Genomic DNA, 26,293 nt, shown 5'->3' with positions numbered 1-26,293 from the left:
TATTGATCAGAGTGTAAAGTTAGCTTCTGAGATGAATGAAGAAAGGTGCTAAGTTAAATTTAAAGGTGGGGAAAGGAATCTAATTCTTTAACAAAAAAACAAAAAAAATTAAAAGACAACATTTTCAAGTGGAAGACTCTGGAAAACTGCTTTCAGGCCACACCGCCACATGATATAGTGAACGCTCATTAAAGAGAAAACAAACAGTTGTCTAGCTTTATTTATGAATTTAAAAATAAATAAATGAAGTATGACAACAAAATCTGAAACCAGGCTCTGAGACCTGGACTTTCACTTCCTTGATGGGAAGCAAAACAGAGAAGCATCCCCCTCCAAATAAAAGTGAAGTTAATAATCAGACAACTTTAGCTGCCGGCCACATCCTGTGCACTGGCCTCCACACTCTGTTTATAGCTGGTGAGATTGCCTCCAGAGCCTTCACCAGCAGCCAGCTTAACCCCTTCCTTACCCTCACAGGGAAACTCCAAATTCTGCTTTGATTGGATTTTATATCCCTTTACACTCTTCTCATCCCTTTGGAGTATCCTTTCCATGTTCAGCTATACCTCAAACAACTCATCCCAAAATTATTGCAGAAGAGATAGAGATACATCATCACTCCCCCAACTCTGTCACCTCCATATCTCCAGGGAAAATCCATTGGATTCTGAAGCCCATTGTCTACCTTATTCCTCAATCTTTCTCCCTTAGCTCCTGATCTCTCTCTCTCTCTTCTCTCTCCTCTCTCCTCTCTCTCTCTCTCTCTCTCTCTCTCTCTCTCTCTCTCTCTCTCTCTCTCTCTCTCTCTCTCTCTCTCTCTCTCTCTCTCTCTCTCTCTCTCTCTCTCCTCTGTTTCTCTCAAAATCAGAAAAGGGAATGACATTTTTTTTCTCCTTGCCTCAAATCTGTCCCAGTTTCCTATTCTTCGGAGCCAGTCAATAAGTTAACATTTGGTGCAACAGAAAGAATGCTGGATTGGAGCTTAAGGGCCTGGGTTTAAACCCTAGGCCTTGTACAAGTCATCTCTCTCTCGGCCTCAGTTTCCTTGTTTGTAAAATAAGGGGGTTGTTATGTCACAGCTAATTAAGAGAGGGTCTCCTGTTCTTGGGTCTGGGATCTTTCAGAGCAACTGATAAGTCAGAAGAAATTCTTGCATGTGTTATTTTTTTGATTTTCATTTTATTTTTATTGATGTCTTTTGTTATCACATTATCTTCTGAATATCTCTATTTCTGTCTATCTGCACTTCAGTAAAATTAACCATGTCAATGTTGTTTGTCAGTAAATACAATATTCTGCCTTCATGATCCCCCATTACTGCAATGAAAGGACAGAGATGCATCTCCTCAACCCTTCTCTAAGGCCATACCTACCTCCTGTAATTATATAACATTGCTTCTCTCGTTTTTGTTCTTTCCATTTCCATTCTAGTGGTTGTGTACATTGTTTTCTTGGGTCTGTTTCAATCTGAATCAGTTCATACAACCCTTCCTATACTTCTCTAAATTCTTCCTATTTCTCATTGCTTATTCTACATATCCCATTACATTCATCTACTGTAATTTAATTGTTGTTCAGTCATTTCAGTTGTGTCTGACGGTTTTCTTGGCAAAGATACTGCAGCGGTTTGCCATTTCCTTCTCCAGCTCATTTTACAGGTGAGGAAACTGAGACAAATGGAGTTGAGTGACTTGCCCAGGGTCACACAACTAGTAAGAATCTGAGGGCAGATTTGAAAGATGAATCTTTGTAACTCCAGGCCCTGCACGTCATCCACTGTGCCACCTAGCTGCCCTGCAATTTGATTAGCCATTCCATAATCAATAATAACCAACTTTGCTTCTAGTTCTTTTCTACCATAAAAAGTGCTAATATGTATATATTTTTTTTGTATATTTCTGTCTTTGACTTTGCTGGAGCACATGCCTAGCAGTGTGATCTCTGGAGTCAAAGAACATTCATATTTTAGTCACTTTATTTTAGCCTAATTCCAAATTTCTTTCTAGCACAGTCAGGCTGTTTCACAGCAGCACCAATAATTTATTAATGTCCTTGTTTTACCATAAACTCTCCATGGACATTTTAATCTTTTTGCCATATTTGCTAGTTTTTGAGATGGGAGGTAAAAACTTAAGAGTTGTTTTGAATTACATTTTTCTTATTGTTGTGATTTAAAGCATTTTTCCTGTGATTGCTAGAAGTTTCTATCGTGTGTTTAATAAAGGCTGAGCCTTCTCCACTGAGCTCTGACATGCTCAGCTGCAGCTTGGTGTAACCAGATTTGTTCTGTGAAGTTTGGATTCAGTCAAAGGGCCCACTTGAGGACCTAGAGGGTCACATATAGCCTCAAGGCCGAAGGTTCCCCACCCCTGGTGTAGTCTCTGTCCAATGGACCGAGCAGCAGCACCTCCACATAGGGAAAGAGATTCATATGTTCAACGTATGTTTGCCGAAGTGTCTCTTAGCCTATGGCTGTCGGTCAAGAAAAAAAAAAAGAGGTTAAAGTACAGAGCGTCAGTTAGTTAATAAACATTTATTAAGTGTGCCAAGAACTGTGCTGAGCACTAGAGATACAAGATAAAGTAAAAGACAGTCTCTGCCTTTGAGGAGCTTACAATTTAATAGGGGGAGATAACTTGCTAATAACTATGTATAAACAATCTATATACAGGACAAATTTGGCATGACTGATTAGTATTCTCCTGATACTTCTCTGATACCAACTCTCGGCTTTTCGGAGAGCTACACCAAGGGGACGAATCTAGCCCCATAGAACTGGGAGGCCTTAATCTCTTGGTTGTAGTCTTCAGGAAGGAGCTTTAAGCATCAGAGGCCCAATCAGGATATGGGCATAGCAACCATATAACCCAGTGGTACAGTCCTGATTTTAGGAAAATAAAATGCGTGTTTAATAATGCTTTGCAAAAAAGAGTGTACTCTATCTGGCCACCTGTTTCTAATTTTTAGTTTGGAAGACATATGGAGATGAGAGCAAATTCCTTTGACAGGGACTAAACCAACATTATTAGTCACTCTTATAGCTTGAATCCAAAGGATCTTAGCTCCTGATTTAATTCAAATATTTATTAAGCACCAATTATGTGTAGTGCCTGGTTTTAGGTCTTAGAGATAACAGGCAAACTCCTTTTCTCCCGTGCTTAACTTCTGTCTCAGTCCCCTTGCCCAGATACTCTTCAACTTCTCATTCCTCTGCTTTTTATTCAATCGTTTCAGGCATGTCTGACTCGTCATGACCCCATTTAGGGTTTTCTTGGCAAAGATACTGGAGCGGTTTGCCATTTCCTTCTCCAATTCATTTTACGGATGAGGAAACTGAGGCAAACTGGGCTAAATGATTTGCCTAGGGTCACCCAGCTAGTGTCTGAGGTTGGATTTTGAACTCAGGAAAATGAGTCTTTCTTACTCCAGGCCCAGCACTCTATCCACTGTACCACATAGCTGCCCTCTGTTTCTCTGTAGCTACCAATAAAATACCTTCTCCTGTGACTTCATGCCATCCTTGCAAAAAGTCTCTTCCCCATTCCCTAGGGGCAGGCTGAGAATTATTGCGTGATTGAGCTTGCCACTCTGTTCATTTCCTGGAGCAAGCATGGACTAGTAATAAATGATGTTGCTGAGTAAAAATGAAGTACTTTTTTATGCACAGGTAAGGTTATCCGATCTTTCTGTTAGCAATGTCTTCTATTGGGAAGCCCAAGCATTAATACCAAGGCTGATTTTGCCCTGGGTTATAGCTGCTTGGTCCCCTAATGCTGGGAGGCCCTCCCAGATATTTTGCTTACAACAAAGCTCAGTTGTTCATTGCTGGGCATGGGGTCTTCTGTGGATCTGTAGGAAGTCATGAGTTCACTGAACCATGGAATTAATAGATTTCCAGGATCAGAAGGGATCCAGAGGATGATTTAATCCTATCCCCTCATTTTGCAGATGAGGAAACAGATCCAGAGAAGGGAGATGAGTTACCTGAAGTTAAAAAAAAAAGTCACTTTCTCCCGAATCTGGAAATGAGCTGATTGGCAATTAATTGTGTGTGGTTTGTCCTTCATTTTTGAAGAGGACCATGACATCAGGGAGATGATGACATGACTTGCAATTGACTTTAATTTGACTGAGGGAGGGCTGTGCAAAATCACCAGACTCATTTTCTCCTCCAGAGCCATCTGGGTCCAGTGGCCAGATATTGATCAGGACGACTGGAGATGCCCAGGATTTAGGGGGAGGGAGACCTTGACCTTTTAAGCGAAGGTCTTTTCAGGTTCTCCCTTTGAGTGAGGCAAGAAGTGCGTCAAGGGATGGCTTGTTTAATTTAAAAAAAAATCAAACTGGGAGGGGAAGAACCTCAGGGTTGCTGGCCAATAGAGAAACAGTTACTATTTACATTCACTCTGAGCAAGGAGGGCCCAAAAATAGCCATTAAGTGGTGCTTGGGCAGGGACTTATTGTCCAAGCCATGAGATCCAAAGTGAATTGGGTTTAAGGCTTGGTCTTTGAGAAAGAAATCTAGTCGGTAAACCCCAAGTTAACTAGGTAGCTTTCAGCCATCAAAATTTACCTTCCTTTGGGCAGAATACAAGGAGAGAAGGGGAGTGAAGGGGAGGAGAGGAAAAGAGGGAAGGAGAGGAGAGGAGAAGAAAGGAGAGGAGAGGAGAAGAAAGGAGAGGAGAGGAGGAATTGAGTTGCCCAATCAGAACTGGCCAGCTGGTTCCCCATTCAGGCAGCTTGGACTACTCACAGGTGTGGCCAATTATTTAGTGGCTCTATAGCCACCAATACTCATGTTCACTTCTTTTCAAATTTATGGCACAAACCACGTACCTGTGGTCGAGTCTAAACTTGCTCACAGTAAAATTACCATCTCCCTTGTTTTGGATACCCCTAATAGATCAGCCTTTTTTTTTTTTAACTGTAAACTATTAAGGATAGGGTCTGACAGTGAGTGAATGCACAGAGTAATTAGTTGAATGAGTCAATGAATGTATTTCTCAACTCTCAGAGAAGGGATTTATTCTGTTTCCTCCTCTCAACCTTAATTTCCTTTCCCACCTCTTAAAGTAATCTCTTGGGGCAGCTAGGTGGCACAAGGGATAGAGAACTGGCCCTGGAGTCAGGAGGACCTGAGTTCAAATCCGGCCTCAGGCACATAACACTTACTAGCTGTGTGACCCTGGGCAAGTCACTTAACCCCATTGCCTAGCCAAAAAAAAAATGTTATTAAGGTGTCTCTTTAAGAGTTATGTAGTAAAAGATGGTAGTTATCAGAGCTCAGCCATCTGGGCTCCAAAGAAAGTCAGAATCATTAGAAAAGGTAAAGTACAATTTTGTAATGATCCTGGTTGGCTAGACAATATATTGTCCAGGGAGAAAAGTAACCCTTGACAGAAAACTTTGTTCCTGTAAATACAAGGATTCCAGCCAGATGTTTACTGCTAAACTTGTATATATTTCATAGACAAGTGGGAAATAAAGATAAGAGAATCAAATGCCGAGGTATCCAAGGTAGTCTTTCTTCATCCAATTTTTTTTAAAGGCATCTAGCCCAGGGTAATCGGGGAGCATAGCATAGGAAAGACATGGTCTATGATTAATAGATGAGGGTGCAGGGGAAAGAACAATGTAGGAAGTGGAGTCAAGCCTACTCAGGTTATTTTGAGGTTTTGTGGGAAGCAACTGTGACCTGGAGTTGTGCAGGTGGAATGTTAAATTGTCCCCACTTAACATCCAAAGAAAAGGCCCATCCTGCTAAAACTGGGACTACCAGTCTAGAAAATGGAACACCAATGGAGTTTCTTCTCTGATGGAATTCTAAGACCCCGCAGTGCCTAGCAAATCTCTCCTATGTAATGGATGCTCTGAAAGTATTAGAGCTGATTTTGGGTTTTGATTCCAGAAGGAAAGCTTCATTTAAAACCAATCCCATTAAAATGGGATTTCCCAGTACAAGATATCTACACTTCTTGCCTCCACTTATCACCAGATTTCTCTGAGTTCTCTATGATCCTATATCCCATGACCTTTCTCACCTAATTCTCAACTCCTTGCAATCTGATTTCTTTCACTGCTCCTGAGGGAGAGGTGCGCTGAGGGTCAGGAAGACTCGATTAAAATCTACCTCAGAGACTAGCTGTGTGATTCTGGGCAAGTCAATTAATTCGTCTCAGCTTCAGTTTCCTCATCTGTGCAACGAGGACAATAAAAGCAGCTATCTCAGGGAATTGTTGTGATAATATATATAAGTGCTCTGCAAACTTCAAAGTACTATATAAATGTCAGCTATTACTATTTACCACAAGCAGTAGTGTGGTTTAGTGGCTAGAGAGCCTTCTTAGAAGCCAGGCAGATGACCTGAGTTCGAGTCCTCTGTCTGGCACTTATCAGCTATGTGACCCTATGTGGGCAAATCACCTAACCTCTTACTTTAAGTTGCAACCTGTGCTGGGAGAGGAAGTTTTTTATACGGATGAAATCATAGGCCCACTCCCTATTCCTAGTATCATCAGTAAACACAGACTGCTCTTTCCAAGGTCACCAATGACCTCATTGCTAAATCCAAAGACCTTTTCTCTGTCATCCTTTTTGCTCCATCTGTGACATTTGTCAATGCTGACCTGTCCTTTAGGAAACTTTCTTCTCTGGTATCTCATGTTGCTACTCTATCACTGTTCCCCTCCTACTTGTCTTAGAAATTCTTTACTGTCTTTTTAAGATCATTAGCCACATGCTCTTCCCAGCCCACACTGCCAAACCCAGTGCAGAGGTATATATGCCTTGGCCTCCCAGGTCCTCTTCTCTCTCACATTCTCCTTCTTGGTGAACTCTTCAGTTACCAGGTGACCGGCTAACATCCGTATGCAAATAAGCCCTCATCTTTCTCCCGAGGTCCAGTTCAACATCTCCACTTGCCTATTGGATACCTCTTCTACATGATTATTCTTCAATCTCAATATATCAAAAATGAAGCTTTCTCTTCCCCTTTGAACTCCACTCTCCCATCATTCTCCCAGTAACTCAGCTTCACAATCTAAGAGCCATTCTCGGCTTCTCCCTGCCCCTTAACCTCTCCACCCCTATATCCAATCACTTGGCTAAGTCCTGTCTATTTTGCCTCCTCAGCATCTCTCACATCTGCGCATTTCTCTCTGCTCATGGCACTACATAACAGTTCAGGTACTCATCACCTTTTATCTGAACTAAGGCAATAATCTCTTAATTGGTCTCTTTTCCTCCACTCCTTTTCTTCTCTAGTTTATCCTACACACACACACACACACACACACACACACACACACACACACACACACACACACACACTCCTCCCAAATTGATATTCCTAAAGCACATTTCTGACCTTGTTACTCTCCTTCTCAACAAGATCCTTTGGCTCCCTATTATCTCAAAGATAAGTTCAAACTTCTCTGGCATTTAAAGCCCTTTACTGCTTGGTTCTAGTTTTATCTTTTCAGGCTTACTACACATTTCTCCCCCTCATGAACTCCACATTTTGGGCAAACTGGTCTTCTCGCCATTTTCCTATGTCATTTTGTGGAATTCTGTCCCTCCCTCCTCACCTCTGCTTCTTCGAATCCTTGGCTCCCTTAGCACAGGTCAAGGGGTACCTCCAACAGGAGGCCTTGGTCCATTCTTCCTGCTTTTTGTATTCTTGAAATTACTTTTTTATTTATTTGGTAGATAGCTTGTATTTACTTATCTGTGCATGCTCCAGTAGACTCCTTGATGGCAGTACTCTTCAGTTTGTCTTTGTGCCCCCAACGCCTAGCAATAGGTGCTCAGTAAGGGTTTTATTCAAGGAGATGGGTCAATGCATATACATTATAGCCAGCATGGAAAAGTCAGCTATTTGCAAGCAGACCCACCCAAAACCATAGAAAAGTTTGATGCAGGGCTTAAACTAGAGTGAGGATAACTTTTTAAAAAATCGATTTCTGCTGAGTCTAAAAACCAATGAATTAGAAAACCAGATAATAAAAACCAAATTTTGGAACCTAGAAACATCTGTTGTCGCCAAGGCGGCAGTTCTTCTGAGGTTCATTGAGCCCTTCAAAATTTCTGCTTATGTTCAGACAGAGAATTAAAATTTGTTCTCTTTACTGTGCTTTCACCAGCCCATCTAGATAGCTAGCCAGATTTCTTCTAGTAGTCATTCACCCGTCATATTTCTTTTTTTGAGTTAATACTGTATTGAAAACTCAAGTTTAAAGTAAATATTATTTTTTCTAACTTTTATTTCAACTCCGTAAAGAGTAGATTTTAAAAAATAATTCATTTAAGCTCTGAATCAAAGGTTTTTTTTCTGCATTTGGGCAGGTCCCATCTGCCAGCTTGCAAAAGGGCCAGTTTCTACAAATGGACTATAACATGTGTATATATGCAAATGCAGCAAAGAGAAACTAATATGAGAAGATTATCATGGCCCCCTGCAGACTTCCCCCACCCACTTAGAATGCCCCCATCCACTTAAAAGCCCTCATTCTGAGTGATTGAACTTGGCTTGCCTATCCAGTTTTCCACTCGCCAGCTGCTGGGTCCCTCCACTGGGCATTCCCCCTATCTCTTGCTCGAGGATACATGACCCTGCTTCAGTGACTCCGTGGAATCCCACCTTGCTAGGTCTGCAAGCTTACTTTTGTCCTGCTGGTACTTACCTTAAACAGAGACTGTTTATTGGGTCTGCTTATCGGGATTCCTTTAATAATCTACTGGATAGCTATGGTCCAAGGTTAGTGGCCTCTGTGTGAAATTGCTGTCAGCCTTTGGCCAAATTCCCAAAATTTAATAGACACTATTTTCTCAAATGGCCACATTCTCTAGTGTAGACACAACTATGACTTATTAAACACACCCTCATTAGAGGATTAGCTGGGTTGAATGGAATGAATTTTAGGTCTGTCAGTCTCTAATTTCCTTGTTTATTCTTCCTTAAAGTCAAATAATAGTCTGGTTGGCAGATTCAGACAGAGTCTGAAGGTGAAGATTGGGACAAGGAAAAGAGGATGGGCGTCACCTGTCTTACACTGGTTCACTATTCAGTATTTCTTATCACATCTTTATCCCTCCTCTTTTAAATCCCAACACCAAATCATTGCCCCATTACAGATAACCCAGAACTCCTGAGTTTAGAGTAGGATGAATTTTTTTTGTCCTGTCAAGTTAAATGTGTGGCGGTGTGATGTTCTAGCAACAGCAGAGCTTGGCAGAATTATTTATTAAATGGTGTGTGTGTGTGTGTGTGTGTGTGTGTAGAATATTGGAGTACATTCACATTGCTATCTAGGTATTAATCCTAAATGATACAACCTCTTCTAGTAATAGTAAGATCTCCTCTTTCCCTTCCTTCCTTCTTTCCTTTCTCCCTTTATTTTTCAACTCCTTTCAGTTTGCATTCAGACCCATCACTCCATTGAAATTGTTCTCCCCAAGGTTACCAATGATCTAAATTAAATCCAGTGTCCTTTCCTCAGTCCTCATTATTCTTACCCTCTGTAGCTTTTGAACCTTCCTCCTCCTAGGTACTCTTTCCTCTGGGATCTCCTATCTTTTCCTCCCTTTTTTTTTTCACTTAAGAAATTTATGAACTTGACAATCACTCCAAAAATGAATATTTCAATTTACAAAGAGTGGAAAAAGAGGAATACACACACACACACACACACACACACACACACACACACACACACACATACACATACGTACATGAATCTCTACTATGTATAGCTTGTTTTTAAAATATATACTTAAATATATATTCCCACCTTTTGCAAGAACTCTTTCCTGGTCCTCCTCAATGTGTTAGTGCTTTTCCTCTGTTGATTATCTCTAATTTATCCTGTATGTGTTTTATTTGTACATAGTTGTTTGCATGTTGTATCCCCTAATTAGACTGCACCTTTCTTTGTATCCCTGGTGCTTATCACAGTGCTTAGCAAATATTAGGTGCTTAATAAATGTTTATTGACTTGACTAGGAGTATGATATTATCCTTTGCAAATTGTTATAGGTATAGTCAAAGTTAGGAGAATGATAATAATTTGGGCATTATAGTACTTTTAAGGTCTACAAAATGCTTCCCTCATGAGGTAGCCATGTCAAGAATGATTTCAATTTGACAGAGGAAGAAACTGAGGCTCAGAGATATTAGGTGACTTGCTTATTTGTCTCCCAACCACTTAGAAGCAGAACTGGGCCTGAGACCGAGTCAAATTCTCTAAAGAAACCTTTTTTCATAAAGCCAGGATTCCATCTTCATAAAGTCAGTCTTCTGGCTCCAAGTCCAGAACTCTTTCCATTTGGGGATATCTTCTAAGCTGCAAATTATCTATTTCCCTTACTTCTTAATTTTCAGTGGAAGAGATGGAGGAGGAAAGGGATGATGATGGAAAATTGAGAAGTTTAGAGGGAGGGGAAAAAGAGCTCAGACAAGGCTCCAAGAGGAAGGGCATATGTCAAGATGGCAAAGTTATAATTCTCAGCCTCTATACATAGAATTCATATACTTAAAGATGAATACCTGTCCCTCATTCAAGAAGGGCTGTCAGAAGGAGACATTTCTTTAGGACAACAGGTGAGACCTCACTGTTTCTTTATGTTGTTCCAGCTAGGTGGTGCAGTGGATAGAACACCAGGTCTGGAGTCAGGAAGACCTGAGTTCAAATTCAGTCTCATATACTTACTAGCTCTGTGACACTGGGCAAGTCACTTAACCCCATTGCCTAGCAAAATAAAAAAAAAGTAATATCTCCATACTGTTTTCAGATTTATCTTTATTACTTATTATTATTATGGACATGCTACTCCTTTGTTAGAAAATCTCCAAAGATATTCTCTTGCCTGCTGAGTCCAGTTCAGACGTTTCAGAATGGCATTTCAAAGCCTTCCATGAGCTCAAGCCACCCTACCTCATCTCTCTCATTCCGCTGCCTTCCATGTAGTCTGTATTCTATACAAAACACCAGCTGCTGTCCCTTATGTACTCTATAACTCCATAACCCCATAATTCGGCTCATGCTGTCCCTCACATCTGAAATACCATTGTCTCTAACCCTACCTCTTGAAATTTTATCCACCTTTTAAAGGCCAACTCAAACGCCACCTCACTCATGAAGACTTCCTTGATTTCTCACTTCTCTAAGATTCTGACTGGGAACTTCACAGAACAGCTTGGACTCTTTTTTATAAACTTATGTAGGGCAGTGAATAAAGCACTAGGCCTGAGTTCCAATTTGACTCAGACAACTTCCTAGCTGTGTGTGACTCATGGCAAGTCACAACTTCTGTTTGCCTCAGTTTCCTCATCTGTAAAACGGGGATAATAATAGTACCTACCTTGCAGGGTTGTTGTGAGGATGAAATGAGATAATAATTGTAAAGTGCTTAGTGAAGTACTATATAAATGTTAACTATTAATTATTATTACTTTATATTATTTTAATATATTTACATATCATTTTTATGTATTATTTTATGTTTATTTTGTTTATGTTTTGCATTATTTTTATGTGTTGTTTTTTGTTTTTATTCATTTTACGATTCTTTTGTTTTATGTGTTATTTTTATATAGTTTATTTATGATATGTATCTGTAATCTGTAAATTCTGTGAGGGTATGGAGGACATTGAGGTCCTAAATAAGACCTGTGTCTTATTTAAATGCTCCGTCTCCCACAGGCCTAGCACAAGAAGTGTTTAACAAATATTTGAACAGAACTCAGTTGTTAAATTGAATTGTATGATCTCCTAGGCCCTCTTCTATAGGTCCTACAGTCAACACCTGAGAGTTTATATTACTGTTGGTTACCCTACCCTTTAACACCTGCAGGGTCATAGTATTAGTTTCTCCTGGAAGTGTTCCAATATCCCCATTCAGTTTTCTATAGGACAACAGGAATGGCTGGATGCTATTTCAACCTTCACCGCTGGTACTTAGAGCTTAAAGGAAAATTTCGACTAAGGGATAGTCAGTTTCCCCTAATAGCAGATTATACTGGGAGAGGGAGGTAGTCCATAAGGGCTGGATGAAAAGGAAGTATAAGAAGGAAAGTTTGCTTTGCTGGTGCTGTTTTCGCAAGGTGAAGGGCTTTACGTCTTTCATTCATTTTCATTCTGTCCAAAGCAGGACCATTCAATTGGGTTGTTCCTAACATTTATTTTATCATTTTTAGCTTTTTTGGAAGGGAGTGGTAGGGAATTGTTTTGAGTTCATTTCTGGCTCCTTTGCTCTCCTGGTTCCCTTTCCCTTTTTGGCCTATTTATTTCTAAACTTTTTTTCTTTTCTCAGAATATTTATAACGTTTCCCTGTTGTCCCCCTTCTTTCTCTCCCCCACTCCCAACACACATACTGCATCAGTTTTCTTTGTTTTTGGCCTCCTTCACATTGCATCTGGGCTCTTGGATGGTCCCTTCTGTCTTTTGCTTTGAGTTTCCCTCCTTTCCTCTTCTGCCCTGTTTCCTGTACTGGTCTTTCTTGGGCTTCAGTTCTTTCCCCCAAAGCTTTCCTTAGGCCACATGGGTCTTTATTCATGTTCATCTGTCAAAGCTGTGCTGGCAAAGAATGGGCAGGCAGCCGGCAAGCAGGGCCCAGGGCAGCAGATGAGTAAGTCAATCGACCAAGGGTTCTCAGAGATCCAGGTGATTTCCTCCTCTCATGATCTGCCTCCCCTTCTGTAAACTGAAGGGTAATAGCACAGGCTCCTCCTCAGGAGGTAGGGATGATAATCTAGGTAACACCTAGAAGGGTTTGAGTCGAGGCCATTATATCACCATTATATTATATCAGGCCATTATATCATGACGTAGAATCAGAGCACTCTTAGGGAATGTGGTTTCAATCCTAGACCTCCCTTCCATCCTTGATCCCAGCTTATGTGTTTTATTGGGATCATAGAAAGAAAGTGATGATTTCATTAAGCCCCACAAGATGTCGGCTCTGGATATTGATGAGAAGTTAACTTCGGCACTTCCAGGTATCACTTCATGGTGGGTATGGGTGTTCTTCATGCTTACTGTATCCCAGAGGCTTGGAAGCATTTGAAAAGCACATTTATCGATAGTGGAATCGAGGGATTAGAAGAAATCTGGTTTGTTTGTTTTTTTAAGCCATGAGCCTCAGCAGCTATAGCCCTTGACCTTGACAAGTCCTTAAGAAGGTATGTATGCGGGGCACTTAGCATTGAATTAGCCATGGTAGGGCTTTGATGAGAGGTATTCCTATTGCCCTCAGGAAGCTTACAGTCTAGGGTTGCATCAGACAAAAGGGAGAAAAACTTCAGCAGCTCAGGCAGGTATGTGTATCTAAATTTCCAAGTAAGAGCCTGAGACCAGAGGAAATGTGATGTCAAAAAGAGTGACAGTCTTGGAGTCACAAAGACCTGGATTTGAATCCCCTTTCTGATCCAACTAGCTATGGGCCCACCTTAGTCAATTTCCTCACCTGTAAAATAGGGATAATATTAGTTTCCTTATTTGCAAAATGAGTACTCTCTAATTACTTCATCTGTAAAGCAGAGATAATACTAGTCAGTTTTTCATCTATAAAATGGGGGATAATAAAACTAGCTGCCTCATCTGTGAAATGGGCATACTACCAGTCAGTTTCCTCATCTGTGAAAAAGGGATAATAACACCTTTAGCACCTACCTCAAAATGTTGTTGTGAATGAGATTTTTTTTAAAGTGCTTTGCAAACCTTACAACTATTATTTATATGGTGCTTTGTGATTTTTATCATTATTAATAATTACTATTAAGCAGCACAGGAGAAAGTAATCCTTTGCCTACTACTTTCCAGAGATCTACTCCTTCTAGAATATTTAATTGGGTTAGAGATCTGGTGCACCATGTCTCTGACTAAGCTTGAATATGCCTATTCCGTATTCTGCCCTCTCTCTTCCCACGAACCACGTTTTATAAATATTTACACCCCCAAGCTGGCAAGAATCTCTCTCCAGCTGCTTCCCCAGGTCTCTGGGAGGGCTTGTTTTCTCACCAAGCAGCTGCAGGCAGATCTGATTGCCTCTCACCAGACAAGGGTAGACGCTGGTCAGGGGGCCCACAAAGGCCTTCTAGATTTGAAGAGTATACATGAGGGGAAAAGTTTCCTGTATGAAAGAAAACATCGGGAGGTAAACAAAATCAAAAAGGTTTTTCTGATAATGATAGCAGCAGCTGACATTTATATAGTGCTTTTAAGGTTTACAATGCACTTTGTAAACATTATATTGTTTATGACAACCCTGGGAGGTAGGTGCTGTCATTATCCCCATTTTATGGCTGAGGAAACCGAGGCAGGCTGAGGTTAAATGACTTGCCCGGGGTCACACAGCTAGTAAGTGTCTGAGGCTGAATTTAAACTCAGGTCTTCCTGACTTCAGGTCCACTGTGACACCTTGCTCAGTCTTGAGAGTGCAGAGTCTAAATTGGACTGTGGGTGTGTGAACTTCCTTCTAAATGAAGAGTTGTGAAAGACCTGACCTGGGTGGTCCTAAGATTTTGTTCTACCTCTATGGTAAAGAGTTGGGCAGGGTACAGTGTGCACTGCAGTTGGAGTTGGAAGGGCTTGGGTTCAAATTCTGCCTCAGGCAGTTCCCATCTGTATGACCCTGGGCAAGTCACTTAAGTCTCTATATTTTGGTTTCCTCATTTTTGTGTAAAATCAGGGGGCTGGATTTGAGGGCCTCCAAGATCCCTTCTGGCTCTAATTCTACAATCCTATGATGGCTGTTGTTCATCTTTCATTTTCTGAGAGGACCAATGACATCACAGGCGATCTCTTGACTTGCACATGAATTGGATTTAAGTGAGGCAGAGTTGCTGTGCATTGTCCAAATTGGCTACAGACCAAACCAGGTAGCAGGCTTATCCTAAAGGAGATGCAACCTCCAGTTCAAGCCCCAAATCCCTCTAGACACACCCCATTTCCTCTTCTCTAGCCCTCCCCCTTGTCCTGTCTTTCCCCCCAGAATTGGACCAATACCAGTCACTTTCCTCTGGTAGCAAGAAAGTTGGATGTTCCTTCTCTCTCCCACCTTCTTCCTTGCAGTATCAGGGAGTTGTGGGGCTTTCCTTTTCCAGGGAGGAAAGTGTCAAATTTGTCAAATCTTTAATTTCTTTGAAGCATGTTCCCTTCTCTCTTTTCTCTCCATGTTTCTTCTTCTTCTTCTGCCTGTCTTACATTAACACAGCCGAGTCCAACCAACTTCCAGCAATAGATTTCTTTCTCTCCCTATTCTCCTTATCTTAGGAGATAACTTTCAAGAGTATTGGGGTGAGTGGAGATCAGAAGCAAAGTGGTTGTTTTCTGCCTTCCTGACCCTTTACTTGGCTCAATTGGTCTCATAGAACGTGTTGTTGTTTGGTTGGGGAGGGGTAGAAATCATAATTAATATAACCAACCTAAAGCATGTTGTGCCCTACCCAGATATGGGACGTTAGACAAACAGGACAAAATGGTGTTTTTATTCCAACTATTCTTTGTAGTCAAGGGAAGTCTGTGTGAGGGAAGTGATCTGCCAGGTGTGGGAAGCACCCAAGGATGTGACTCAGCCTGTTCACAAGCTGAAGAGGAAGGAGATGGGGTTAAAAAGCCCATGACTTTTTACATGTTGCCCTGTAAAATATTCATTCTAAGTGGTGGTTTGCTGGGAGGGAGTGGGAATGGGAGGGTGGGGTGGGGGCTACAGGCATTAAGTGATGACAAAAGTCCAGCCCATCACACAGTGTGCAAGAGGGGAAAGGGGTCTGTGGTGACTGAACAAAAGCCTCCTTTTCCTTCCCTACACACCCATGCCAGAAAGGAAGAAAACAGGAAGAAAAAAAAATCACCCACACAGAGCAAGAGTCCTTGGTAGCAGCACGATTAAGCTGAGCTACCGTGGAAGGTGCTTGTGTGTGGGGAGATGGAGGCCAGGGAAGGGCTGGACTCTTCACACACCGCACTGGGGCATGTGTGTGGAAAAAGGTGGGAAGCCGCAACTCCGAAATGCAGCTGTAGGACATTCCTGACTGCCTCCCCAACCCCAAATGGTACAACAAAACCCAAATAAAACCCTGACCCTGCAGATATTAATACTTCAGGGCAGGGGCTGGTGTGCAAGAAGGTTTTCCTCCCCAACACCCCCCTCCCCCTTTTCTGTTTCTATAACTGGCTGAAACAAATTTAGCTGAACAACCCCACCTGTCTGAAGGCCTGTGATTTCAGAGCAGTGGGGGCTCCCTTACATGAAAGCCCGTGTTTTTTTGGGAGCTTGTAACTTTGTATAAATTCCCTTGGGGGAATGGAATGCATCATATTTAAGAGGATTATTGCTCTGCAGGGACCGTCCTTCCTAAGTGAATTGTTTGGCATTGAGTGGCCTGTGGAAAAGCTGATCTTGGAATAGTGAGTCGACTTTCAGTCATTTAGTCCTATCCGTTTGTGTGTTTAAATTTTTTAAAAACATTCCATGCTCATCTGAACCTGTGCTATTGGCCTTGTGTTTTATTATTAGCTTCAATTTATATATCTATATCTATATCTATATGTATGTGTATTTATATATACTGCTTACAATGTGTTTTCCTCACAATTACCCTCTGAGATAAGCAGTCCAAGAATTAACTCCATTTTACAAGGGAGGAAACTGTGGTTTAAGGAGTCTATAAGGGACTGGAACATAGTCATAAATCTAGTAACTGAAAAAGTCAAGACCTGAGCAGGTCTAATTGGAACTTTACCACCTTCTATACTTATGTACTTACCTTACAAAGAGCTGGTGAGATGTACATGAGATAAGGTGCCTAAAGCACTCTGTGACCCTTAAACTGATATGTGTGTCTGTGTTGTCATTATTATTAAAAAAAAAAAAAAGATTTGAGCAGGTCTTCTAACTCCAAATACCTTACCTAAGGATCACTTATATCCAAATTTCTCTAGAAAGCATCACACGCAGGGCTACTCTAAGTTACACTGTGATGATTGAGTCCCAGATGTTCAATTTATGGACTAACCTGGCCTTTGGAGGCTCCACTCTTCACTAAGAGGGAGTTCTTCCTCACCCTCAATTTCTTCTTCACATTCTCAGGACCTTACCAGTTAATGGAGCCACTTCTCCTTCTCATGGTGGACTAAAGATGCTGCAGAGCAAGTCAACCCACAAATATGTGTGAAATAGAATTTTATAGGTTAGCTCAGAAACTTGAGTTATAACACTGTATCTATGGGAAAAATATAATCGAATAGGGCTCCAAAGAGTGGTCTGACAAAGAAACATTTGGAATATAGCCCCTTGGTAAACTGGAGACTGCTTTTATTCAGAGTCAAATATATAATCTTTTTTTTTTCTTTTTTAGGCAATTGGGGTTAAGTGACTTGCCCAGGGTCACACAGCTAGTGAGTGTCAAATGTTTGGTTTGAGGCCACATTTGAACTTGGGCCCTCCTGACTTCAGGACTGGTGCTCTATCCACTGCGCCTCCTAGCTGCCTCTCAGACACATAATCTTGTATAGGCCTCTTCTCTCATACGCTAGTAAAGGAGTTCTGAACCATTTTTGTGTGTTGTAGGGATCCCCTTTGGCAGTGTGAAGGCTGTGGGTCCCTTTCTCAAAGTAAGGTTTATTGCCTTCATTCATAATCAAAGGAAATACTAATTTTCAGTTAGGTTAGTAAAAAATAAAAATGTCGCTTTTTTCCCATCTAAATTTACCGACCCTCTGAAATCTTCACGAACCGCAGGCCAAGAAACCCTACTCTAGACGTTTCCCATCTCTCCTCTTCTGTCTTCCCTCGGCTTCAAAGATACCTGCCCTGCATGACTTTTTCCTAATTGTTCTCTTCCTTTGCAGGTTCATAACTGATCACCTCTCCTATAAATGTGAATGTTCCCCAAGATTCTATCCTATCTACATCCTGATCTTTGGTGATCTAAACCAGTTGTGTCAAATTTAAATAGGAATAGCAGTGGGAAGGGGATTTCTAATCTGTACATAAGGATCCCTCTGGGCTACATATTAATTTGGCTTTAAAATGCAATGTTATCTGTGTTTTATTGTATTTTTATTCATTTTGGATAAATATGTCCCAATTACATTTTAATCTGGTTCAGCAGCATTGAGCTGGACACTTGTGAGTTTAATGAGCACCCAAATCTACATATTCAGCCCAAGTCCCTTAAATTCCAGTTGTACATTGTCAGATATTTTGTCAGACATCTCATCTCAAATTTAAGAAGTCCAAAATGGAACGTCTCCTCCTCCCCTCACCTGCTCTGCCCCAAGTTTCATTGTTTTTGTTGGGTGAGCTATCATCTTTCTTGTTACCCAAGTTCACAACCTGGTCATCCTTGCCTCTTCTCCTTCCTCTACCCCCCATATCTGATCAGTTGCCAATCTGGTGTACTTGTGACAAGTACTACCCCAACATCTTTAGGATTTGTCCCAAGATGGGATGGGAAAGAAACTCGCTCTAGCATACCCTCTGGTAGCTTTCTACTTTTAGGAATTATTCTTGCTACCTAGGTGCTAGGATCTATTGTTTCTAAGTTGCTGAAGAACCACATGTGCTGTCAGTATCCTCCAAATTTGATGCTTCAGGGCAAAGCGCCAGTTGCCTCACCCTAGTTACAGCTTTGTATAACAGAAAAGAGTGCCGAGATGGTGGGCATATCTTTTCAACTCTGCAAGCTTCAGTTTCTTCATCTGCATTAATAGGGGGACTGGACTAGCTGATCTTTAAGTTATAAATTCTATGCTTTAGATATCTACTCTGGACAGTTTAGAACTCCTGCCTAGAGGTTGAAGCCTGGACAGCATGACTTTTTGAGGTCACTTTCAAAGTCATTTAACATCTGACACTCAACTTCCTCTAGCTGTAAAATGAGGAAAACAATACGTACTATCTACTTCATGGGACTGTTAGTGACTGTTGCGTAAGTCACACAAGTATATATTATTCTAATTTCTCTCTGCCTAATTTTTTTTCATTAGTAAAATAATCATGGGCCATGGCCTCCACATTTTATAATTCCTAAGTACCCATTATAGCATCATACCTTGCTTAATAGTAGGTTCTTTTTAGGGGACGTGGTGGTGTGGTGGATACAGCACCGGCCCTGGATTCAGGAGGACGCGAGTTTAAATCTGGCCTCAGACACATAGCATTTACTAGCTGTGTGACCCTGGGCAAGTCACTTAATCCCATTGCCTAGCCAAACTAAATAAATAAATAAAGAGTAGGTTCTTTTTAAAAGGCCAAAATACTGTTCAAATGATGATTCCTGCTTTCTATGTACATTAGAAGGATGAAAGAAGAAGCACAAAAACTCAGTTTTGGAAGGGACCTCATATACTATCTGGTTCAACTTGAACCAAAACAGCAATTCCCTTTACATCATGACTGGCCTAGTGGTCACCTAGACTTTGCTTGTCTCCTTGAGGGAGAATCCACTATCTTCTGAGGCAGCCCATTACTTTTGGATAGCTGTAATTATTTAGAATGTTTCTGGATCCACCCCCACCTCTCCCTTACATCAGGGTAACGTTGTTCTTTACAACTTATATGTCTCTTTGCAGGTAGGTGGTGCAGTGAATAGAGTACTGGGCTCAGAAGACCCGATTTCAAATACTCCAGACACATGCTCTGTCATCCTGGGCAAGTCACTTAACCTCTGTGTGCCTCAATTTCCTGCACTGTAAAATGAGAATAATAATAATAATAATAATAATAATAATAATAGCACCCATGCACAGAGTTCTTTAGAGGATCAAATGAGATATTTGTAAGGTACTTAGTACAGTGCCTGGCACACACTAGGTGCTTAATAAATGCTTGTTCTCTTCTTCTCTTGGTAATTTTTACCCTTTGCTCCTAGTTCTACCCTCTGGGGACAAGCAGAATAAGTTTAATCCCTTTTCTAGATGATATCCCTTCAATTACTTTAAGACAATTATCGTGCTTCTTCTTTCAGGTTAAATAAAAATCCTTACGTGGCATTGTCTTGAAGCCCTGAAAAATCCTGGTGGTTCTTTTCTTCGTTTTTCAGTTGAGTTTCAGTCGCGTATGACTCTTCGTGACCCCTCTGGGCTTTTCTTGGCAAAGATATTGGAGTATTTTGCTATTTCCTTCTCCAGCTCGTTTTACAGATAAGGAAACTAAGACAAGCTGGGTTAAGTGACTTACCCAGGGTCACACAGCTAGTAAGTATCTAAGGCCAGATTTTGACTCGTGAAGATGAGGAGTCTTCTTGACTCCACTCCTAGCACTCTGCCCACTGTGCTACCTAGCTGCCCATCTCTGGATGCTAATAATTTTATCAGTGTCCTTCCTAAAATGTGATGCTTAAAACTAACATGATGTTCCAGTAGCAATCTGACCAGTACAGTGGAATTGTCACCTTCCTAGTCTTACTGAAGTATTTCTTTTCTTTTTTTCTTTTTTTTTTGGGGGGGGGTAGAAGGCAAATGAGGTTAAATGACTTGCCCAGGGTCACAGAGCTAGTAAGTATGAAGTGTCTGAGGCAGGATTTGAACTCTGGTCCTCCCGACTCTAAGGCCAGAGCTCTATCCACTGTACTACCTAGCTGCCCTGAAGCATTTCTTTAAAGAACAGTGTGAAAAGTGGGAAACAAAAAGGGAGGATGACCACTGAACATTTTGAATTAAAACAAAAACAAATGTGAGGCTGTTTCAGAAGAGTTGGATATTCTGACAAAGAAAGAGCTGCTCACCCTTCAAGAATAGCAAGGAAACTAATGAAGGATCAGAGGAAGAAGAGACTGGGAGTGATTGATGATTTCCTATTGAAGGGATATTGAGTCAGCTATTTGCTGACCTGATAACAGGAACATCTACTGTTTTCCTAGGGTACTTCTCCAAGAGGTAACAGAGAACCTTCCAAGGTTTGTTGGAACAGATGACCACTGCTTACTTCTGGTGAATTGTGTGGGAACAAAACTTGGGCGATAAACTGAAGACCTTAGGGGGTACAGGTGCTGTTTTTATCACTGCTATCCATCAGAGGCAAAGGATTCAGAAAAGTCAGCAGCGGGTTAGGAAGCTGGCATCGGAGAATGGGATTTGGATTTCTGGACCATGGCCTAAAATGTAGATTCCTGTTCAGGGATGGAGTCTATCTCATGAGGAATGGTAAGAATGGTGTTTTCTGAGAGGCTTGAAAATCTAATCAAAAGGATTTCAAATTTGGGGGAAAATACCATTTAACCAACCCCAAATGATATATAACTAAGAAAATATTCTACACCAGTGGTGTCAAACTCTAATAGAAAGAAATGGGGCACTAAAACCATACCTAAGGATCTCTGTTGCCATGTGTTGATGTAGAAAACCACACAAATCTATGTTCCATTGTATTTTTATTTAATTTGCTAAGTATTTACCACTTATATTTTAAGCTGGTTCTGTGACACTCGGGAGTGTTGGGCCTTGTATATAATACGCCTTCTCTGGACCCCTGAGACCTTTATCTGGCAAGAATGCCTCTTTGAGTTTCAGAATCGAGCAATCAGAGTTATGAGCTAGCTGTGTACAGGTTCTAGAAGCATTTACTGAACCGATCGAAGGTGTAGACTAGGTGCAATAAGTTTTTAAATAACATTAACAGCATTTATTAATCACCTGTTACGTGCCAGGCATTGTACTAAATACTGAGGAGAAAAAGGAAGGCAAAAAACGAAAATAAAACCCACCAGCACCAAAACTCAGTGCCTGATCTCAAGGAGTTCACCATCTATTGGGGGAGATAACATGCAAACAATTATGTGCATAAAAGATATATACAGCACAAATGCATAGAAGATACATTAGAATTAAGTTTGGAATGAATAAAGTGCTTCTAGCCATTGGATGAAATCAGATAACACACCAAAAATGTATTGGGATTGGTGGAAAGAATTAGACCCATAATCAGGTGGCAGCATGGGTGGGGTGAGGCTCCTCTTTGACGGGGGATGACCTTGTGAACTTTGGTTTGTATTTCCCGTGGCTGTTTGTAGCAATATCCCCACTGGTGGCTGACGGCAGCTTTTGCATTAAGAGCTCAGAGATATAGTAAAGGCAGATGTCATATTGAGGAAAGGCAGTTTCAGGTGGCACCAACTTGGAGTATATCAGAGAGCTATACCTATGAATTACTCCTTTGACAAATGTGCCTTCTAAGCTGGAGCCCACTTTCCCCTGGATTCTAGGTGTACTTATGGGACATGTAGTGTTCCAGATACGTGGGGGGAATGCTTTTGTACCAATTATTCTTACAATACTATATTGGTAAATGCCCTTTCTAAAAGCTAAACAAAAGTTTGGCCGGCTGATAATCTGAGGTGGGCATGTTGACTGGGGGCTCATGAGTCATAATTACCCCTAGAACTCTGAGGGAAGAAGTAGCCAGACACTCTCTGAAGACCCAACTTGTTAGAGCTAGGAAGTAGCCCAGAGGTGGGCTGTGAGCACTTCTTGAGCTCCTTTTAAGAATTGTGTGAGTTGGACGTATTCAACTTCCATCATGTGGCAACAATGCACTGTTTCTCTTTCGGTGTTCTGTGATGCTGGATTTAAAATTCAAATTTACCAAGCACTTACATGATGCAGACAGTCGATTCTTGGTCATTTCTCCAGTGTATAGGACTATCAAGAATATTCCAAGGTCTAGATTCAGTTTTACCTTCATTTAGAATAACTTCTCATTTATCTGACAAGACAAGAGAAAGAGATACCAATTAATTTTCTGGAACCACTCCTCCTACCTTAAAACTATTTCAAGTCTGTCATCCAGAGAATGGTTGGATATCAGACCTTAAAAAGCCAGGATAAGGTGTTTGGGTGCTATCTTCCCAGTTATCACTTCCATAAGTTTTAAGACCCGGTCATATTATGTTCCCACATCTGACCAGATAGATGAACTCCTGGAAACTGGTAGCTCCATTTAACAGAAATTTGACTTTTGCTTTCAATGCACTAAGACAACCAGATTTTAATGGAAGTCTATGCTGAAAAACCCTTTTGTAAAGTGTAATAGAAGGGTGAATTGAAATGAAACACAGAACCACAGATTTAGAGCTGGAAAAGAACTGTGATGTCATCTGGTCTAACCACCTCATTTGATCAGTCAAGAAACTGAGTCCCAGAGAAAGGATAAGTGAGTTGCCCAAGGTCACACAACTAATCAGGGATAAAGGCATGACTGGAAGGCAGTTTCTCTTTAATCCAAATCCAGCAATCTTCCCACCTGGATAGTGGGACTGACTATGTCACTGACTAAACCTTAAGTCCTAAGTCACTTAACCTTTTTTTCCCCATCTTTGTCTTTCTTTGAAATTACCTATGAATTACTTCCCCTGTGTCCCTAAAACTTTCTTTTATTGATTAATCTGGCATTTTCATAATGTCTTGCCAGTTTTGCCTTTAATAAATTTATTTTTTAGTTAGATACATCCCTGCTGTTGCCAGACAGAAGATGGTTCTGTGGATGGACACTTGAGAGTTGAAAACCAAGGTGCTGGAGTTAGAAGGCAGTGTAGGTCCCCCTCTCTGACTGGTACACTGACTTGCCTCACCCTTAAATGCAGCCATCGACTTGATCACGTGCTTCCAGCTTCCACTACAGACTACATAGCCGAGGCCTGGCAGCTCTCGGCCTCTCTCTGCAGGAACAGTCGGCTTCCCCTGAGGTCCATGACCCCATTTATGCAAGTGAGTAATTTTGCTACTTTTTAAAAATTACTGACTTCTTTTCCTGGTAGCACCGAGGAGATCCATGTAAAAACAAATTGAACAAGCCCAAACTTAAAAATAACTTGATACTGTGTATCAGCAGACCAGTTTTGGGGCTGAAAGTCCTTCGAAGTCCTCTACAATCAGGCCACTTAATCTGAGTTACTCTTTGCTGTGTATGAATCTGTTGCTAGGCGGGACACCTCCCGGCCAAAAACTGCAGTGCAAGGGAAGGAGTGATTGCCCAGACTGTGGGCTCAGGAAGAAAGGAAAGAGTTAAAAAAAAAAAAACCCAAACAATTCAAGACACTTTAAAGTGGGTGGACTGTAGGGGAGGGGGTGGTGTGACCTAGACCAGTTGAACTCCCGGATCTAGACCTGGTTGCAGTTAAATTTCAGCCCTGCCTCCCATCGGGTCTTAACCCCTCCTTATTCCCTCCTCTCTTCTCCCCTCCCTTACTTAGGGACTGCTCCCTCCTGTGACTCTGTAGCCCCTGTGAGCTCGAATGCAACAGAGGGGCTGGTAGGACTAGGTCAGCAAATGGTTAACACAAGTCTGCTTCCCTCCTGGACTCTGTAACCCTTGGAAAGTCCCTGAAATGACGTTTCCAACCCAACAATTAAAGAAGGTTTAATTATAGAGAGTAGCTCCCAGAGCTGGGAACAAACCCGGTCTGCCTAGCCAGTAAACAACTGCCGAGAGAGAGCCACATGCTGGGGGCTGCTTTGGGCCCTGGCTGCTGGTCTGGGCCAAAGTGGGGATGGGAGGAGGGCTTGGGGAGAGGCAAAGAAGGGGGATCCTTGAGTTGGAGGGAAGAGGGAGAAGAAAATGGGGGTGTGTGTGTGGATATACCACTCATGTTTAGAAAGTTTAAAGAAATTCGTAGAATAGGGTCTTTAAAAAAAAATGTAAAAAAAAAATTCTGGATTGGATGGAGTCTGTGGGCGTCTTTTCGTTTGGTTATTTTGGCTGGTCTTGTGAACCAGAAGAGGAAAATGTGGCAGCAGCCAAGAGGAGAATTTTAAAGCCCAGTTCCCGAGGGCTGAAATGCATGGAAGAGGAAGTGGGAACAGGGGCCATTTGTTTTGAATGGGATCTCTTCTCGCTTCTCCTATTTTCATCATTTTCTCTCCTCCCCAGCCCTCTTATCCCTTTCCCCTCCCCTCCACCCTCGGCCTCTTATCCCCCCCACCCCCCCATTCTTCACTCAGCACTCCCCCCTTGGTCCCCCGCTCAGTTCTTTGCTTCCCCCTCCCTTCTTCGCTGCCCTCTCTTCTTCCTCATTTCCCGTCTCCATCAGCTGTGTCCTACATCCCACTGGAGGTGAGGGGCTAGTCCTGTTGAGTTAAGGACCAGTGTTTCAGAGAGGGGAGGGAGGAGGGCTCAGCCAGGATGGGTTCATTCCGAAATAGCCTCACATCAGGAGTCATACAAACCTCGTGGTCTTAATGTGCAACCTACTTTGTGTATTGAAATCTGGAACTCATTACTTCATCACCGAGTAACTTTATGAAATAAAAACTTACTCTTACCCCCAGACTTTAGAAACTTCTCTCCACCCCCCTTCTCGAATTAGGGGGAAAGCATAGTTTAGGAATAAGCAAAACCCTTAAAAAAAAACCCTGAACCTTAATGATTTAAATTAATGTGGATGTGAGTTATTTCCCTTCCTGGAGCTTGCCAAATTTAAGTTAAAAATTGGAAAAAGGGGAGTAAGGGGGAGTGAATCAACAGGAGACAGTTGTCCAGGGGAGGGTGGGGGGAAGTAAGAAGAAGCCAGTTGTGTTAAAAATATTCAAGTCAAAGTATAGAAACATGGAGTTTGCCCAGAGAGTGAGAATAACTTCACATTTATGCACAGCTTACATTGCTTTATAAGCTTTAAAGTTTGGGAGGATTTTATTTTTAAACCTTAATTTTTTAAAGTTGCTTAGTATTTGCTGGGGCTGTTGGTATTTTTTTTTCTAATAAAATATGGAACTTTAAATGTGCGTTAAGGGGGGGGAATAAGGCGAGTCCTATTTTGCCTTTCCTACGAAAAAACGAGCTTATAATAGGGTGACCTAATTACATCGAAATGGAAAATGCACTTAGCCACACACAAACACATACTGGGTTTCATAATAAGATTGAGTAGTTAAAAGTGTTGTGGAATAAACATTGAGTCGGGTTGAAGGGTTTTACTGTAACAAGATGGCACAAGGGCTCATGGAAACGGAGAAGAAAAACACCCCGGAGACGCTCCTTCTCTACCTTCCATTGCAAAACTTGCTAGGGCGGGGGAAGCAAAACGACCCGTCAGTCAGCTAACAAGTGCCTACTATGTGCCAGGCAAGCACTGCTGAACCCTGAGGGATAATACATTAGCGACGAGTGGATTTTTTTTTAACTTTAAAAAGAACAAGTTTCGGCCTGAGAGCCCCATGCTCTTCCCGTCCCGCCAAAACAAGAGTAGAAGAAAACACCCAGAGTGAAACCAAGCCTTGAAGGGACTGAAAAGCCATCTGTTACATTAAATTGGGCTGAGTTGGGGTGGGTGGGGGTAAATCAAGAACAGGGGAAGAG

The 26,293-nt window shown here is 41.6% G+C and overlaps 1 protein-coding gene across 1 annotated transcript in view; it reads left to right on the top strand.

Annotated features, from left to right (window-relative positions):
* The window catches only part of ZFP36L1 (ZFP36 like 1 zinc finger CCCH-type), a 92,172-nt gene that overhangs the window by 58,620 nt on the left and 7,259 nt on the right, over nt 1–26,293 (top strand). Inside the window, exon 2 of the mRNA XM_021004691.1 lies at nt 23,583–23,706. Coding sequence (XP_020860350.1) covers nt 23,583–23,706 — 124 coding nt within the window. The remainder of the gene's footprint in view (nt 1–23,582; nt 23,707–26,293) is intronic.

This window comes from Phascolarctos cinereus, unplaced genomic scaffold (genome assembly GCF_003287225.1).
Source record: "Phascolarctos cinereus isolate Bilbo 61053 unplaced genomic scaffold, phaCin_HiC Scaffold_3;HRSCAF=262, whole genome shotgun sequence".
Lineage (NCBI taxonomy): Eukaryota > Metazoa > Chordata > Mammalia > Diprotodontia > Phascolarctidae > Phascolarctos > Phascolarctos cinereus.
Note: the sequence above shows the minus strand (reverse complement) of the source record. Positions and strands in the feature narration are given on the sequence as shown.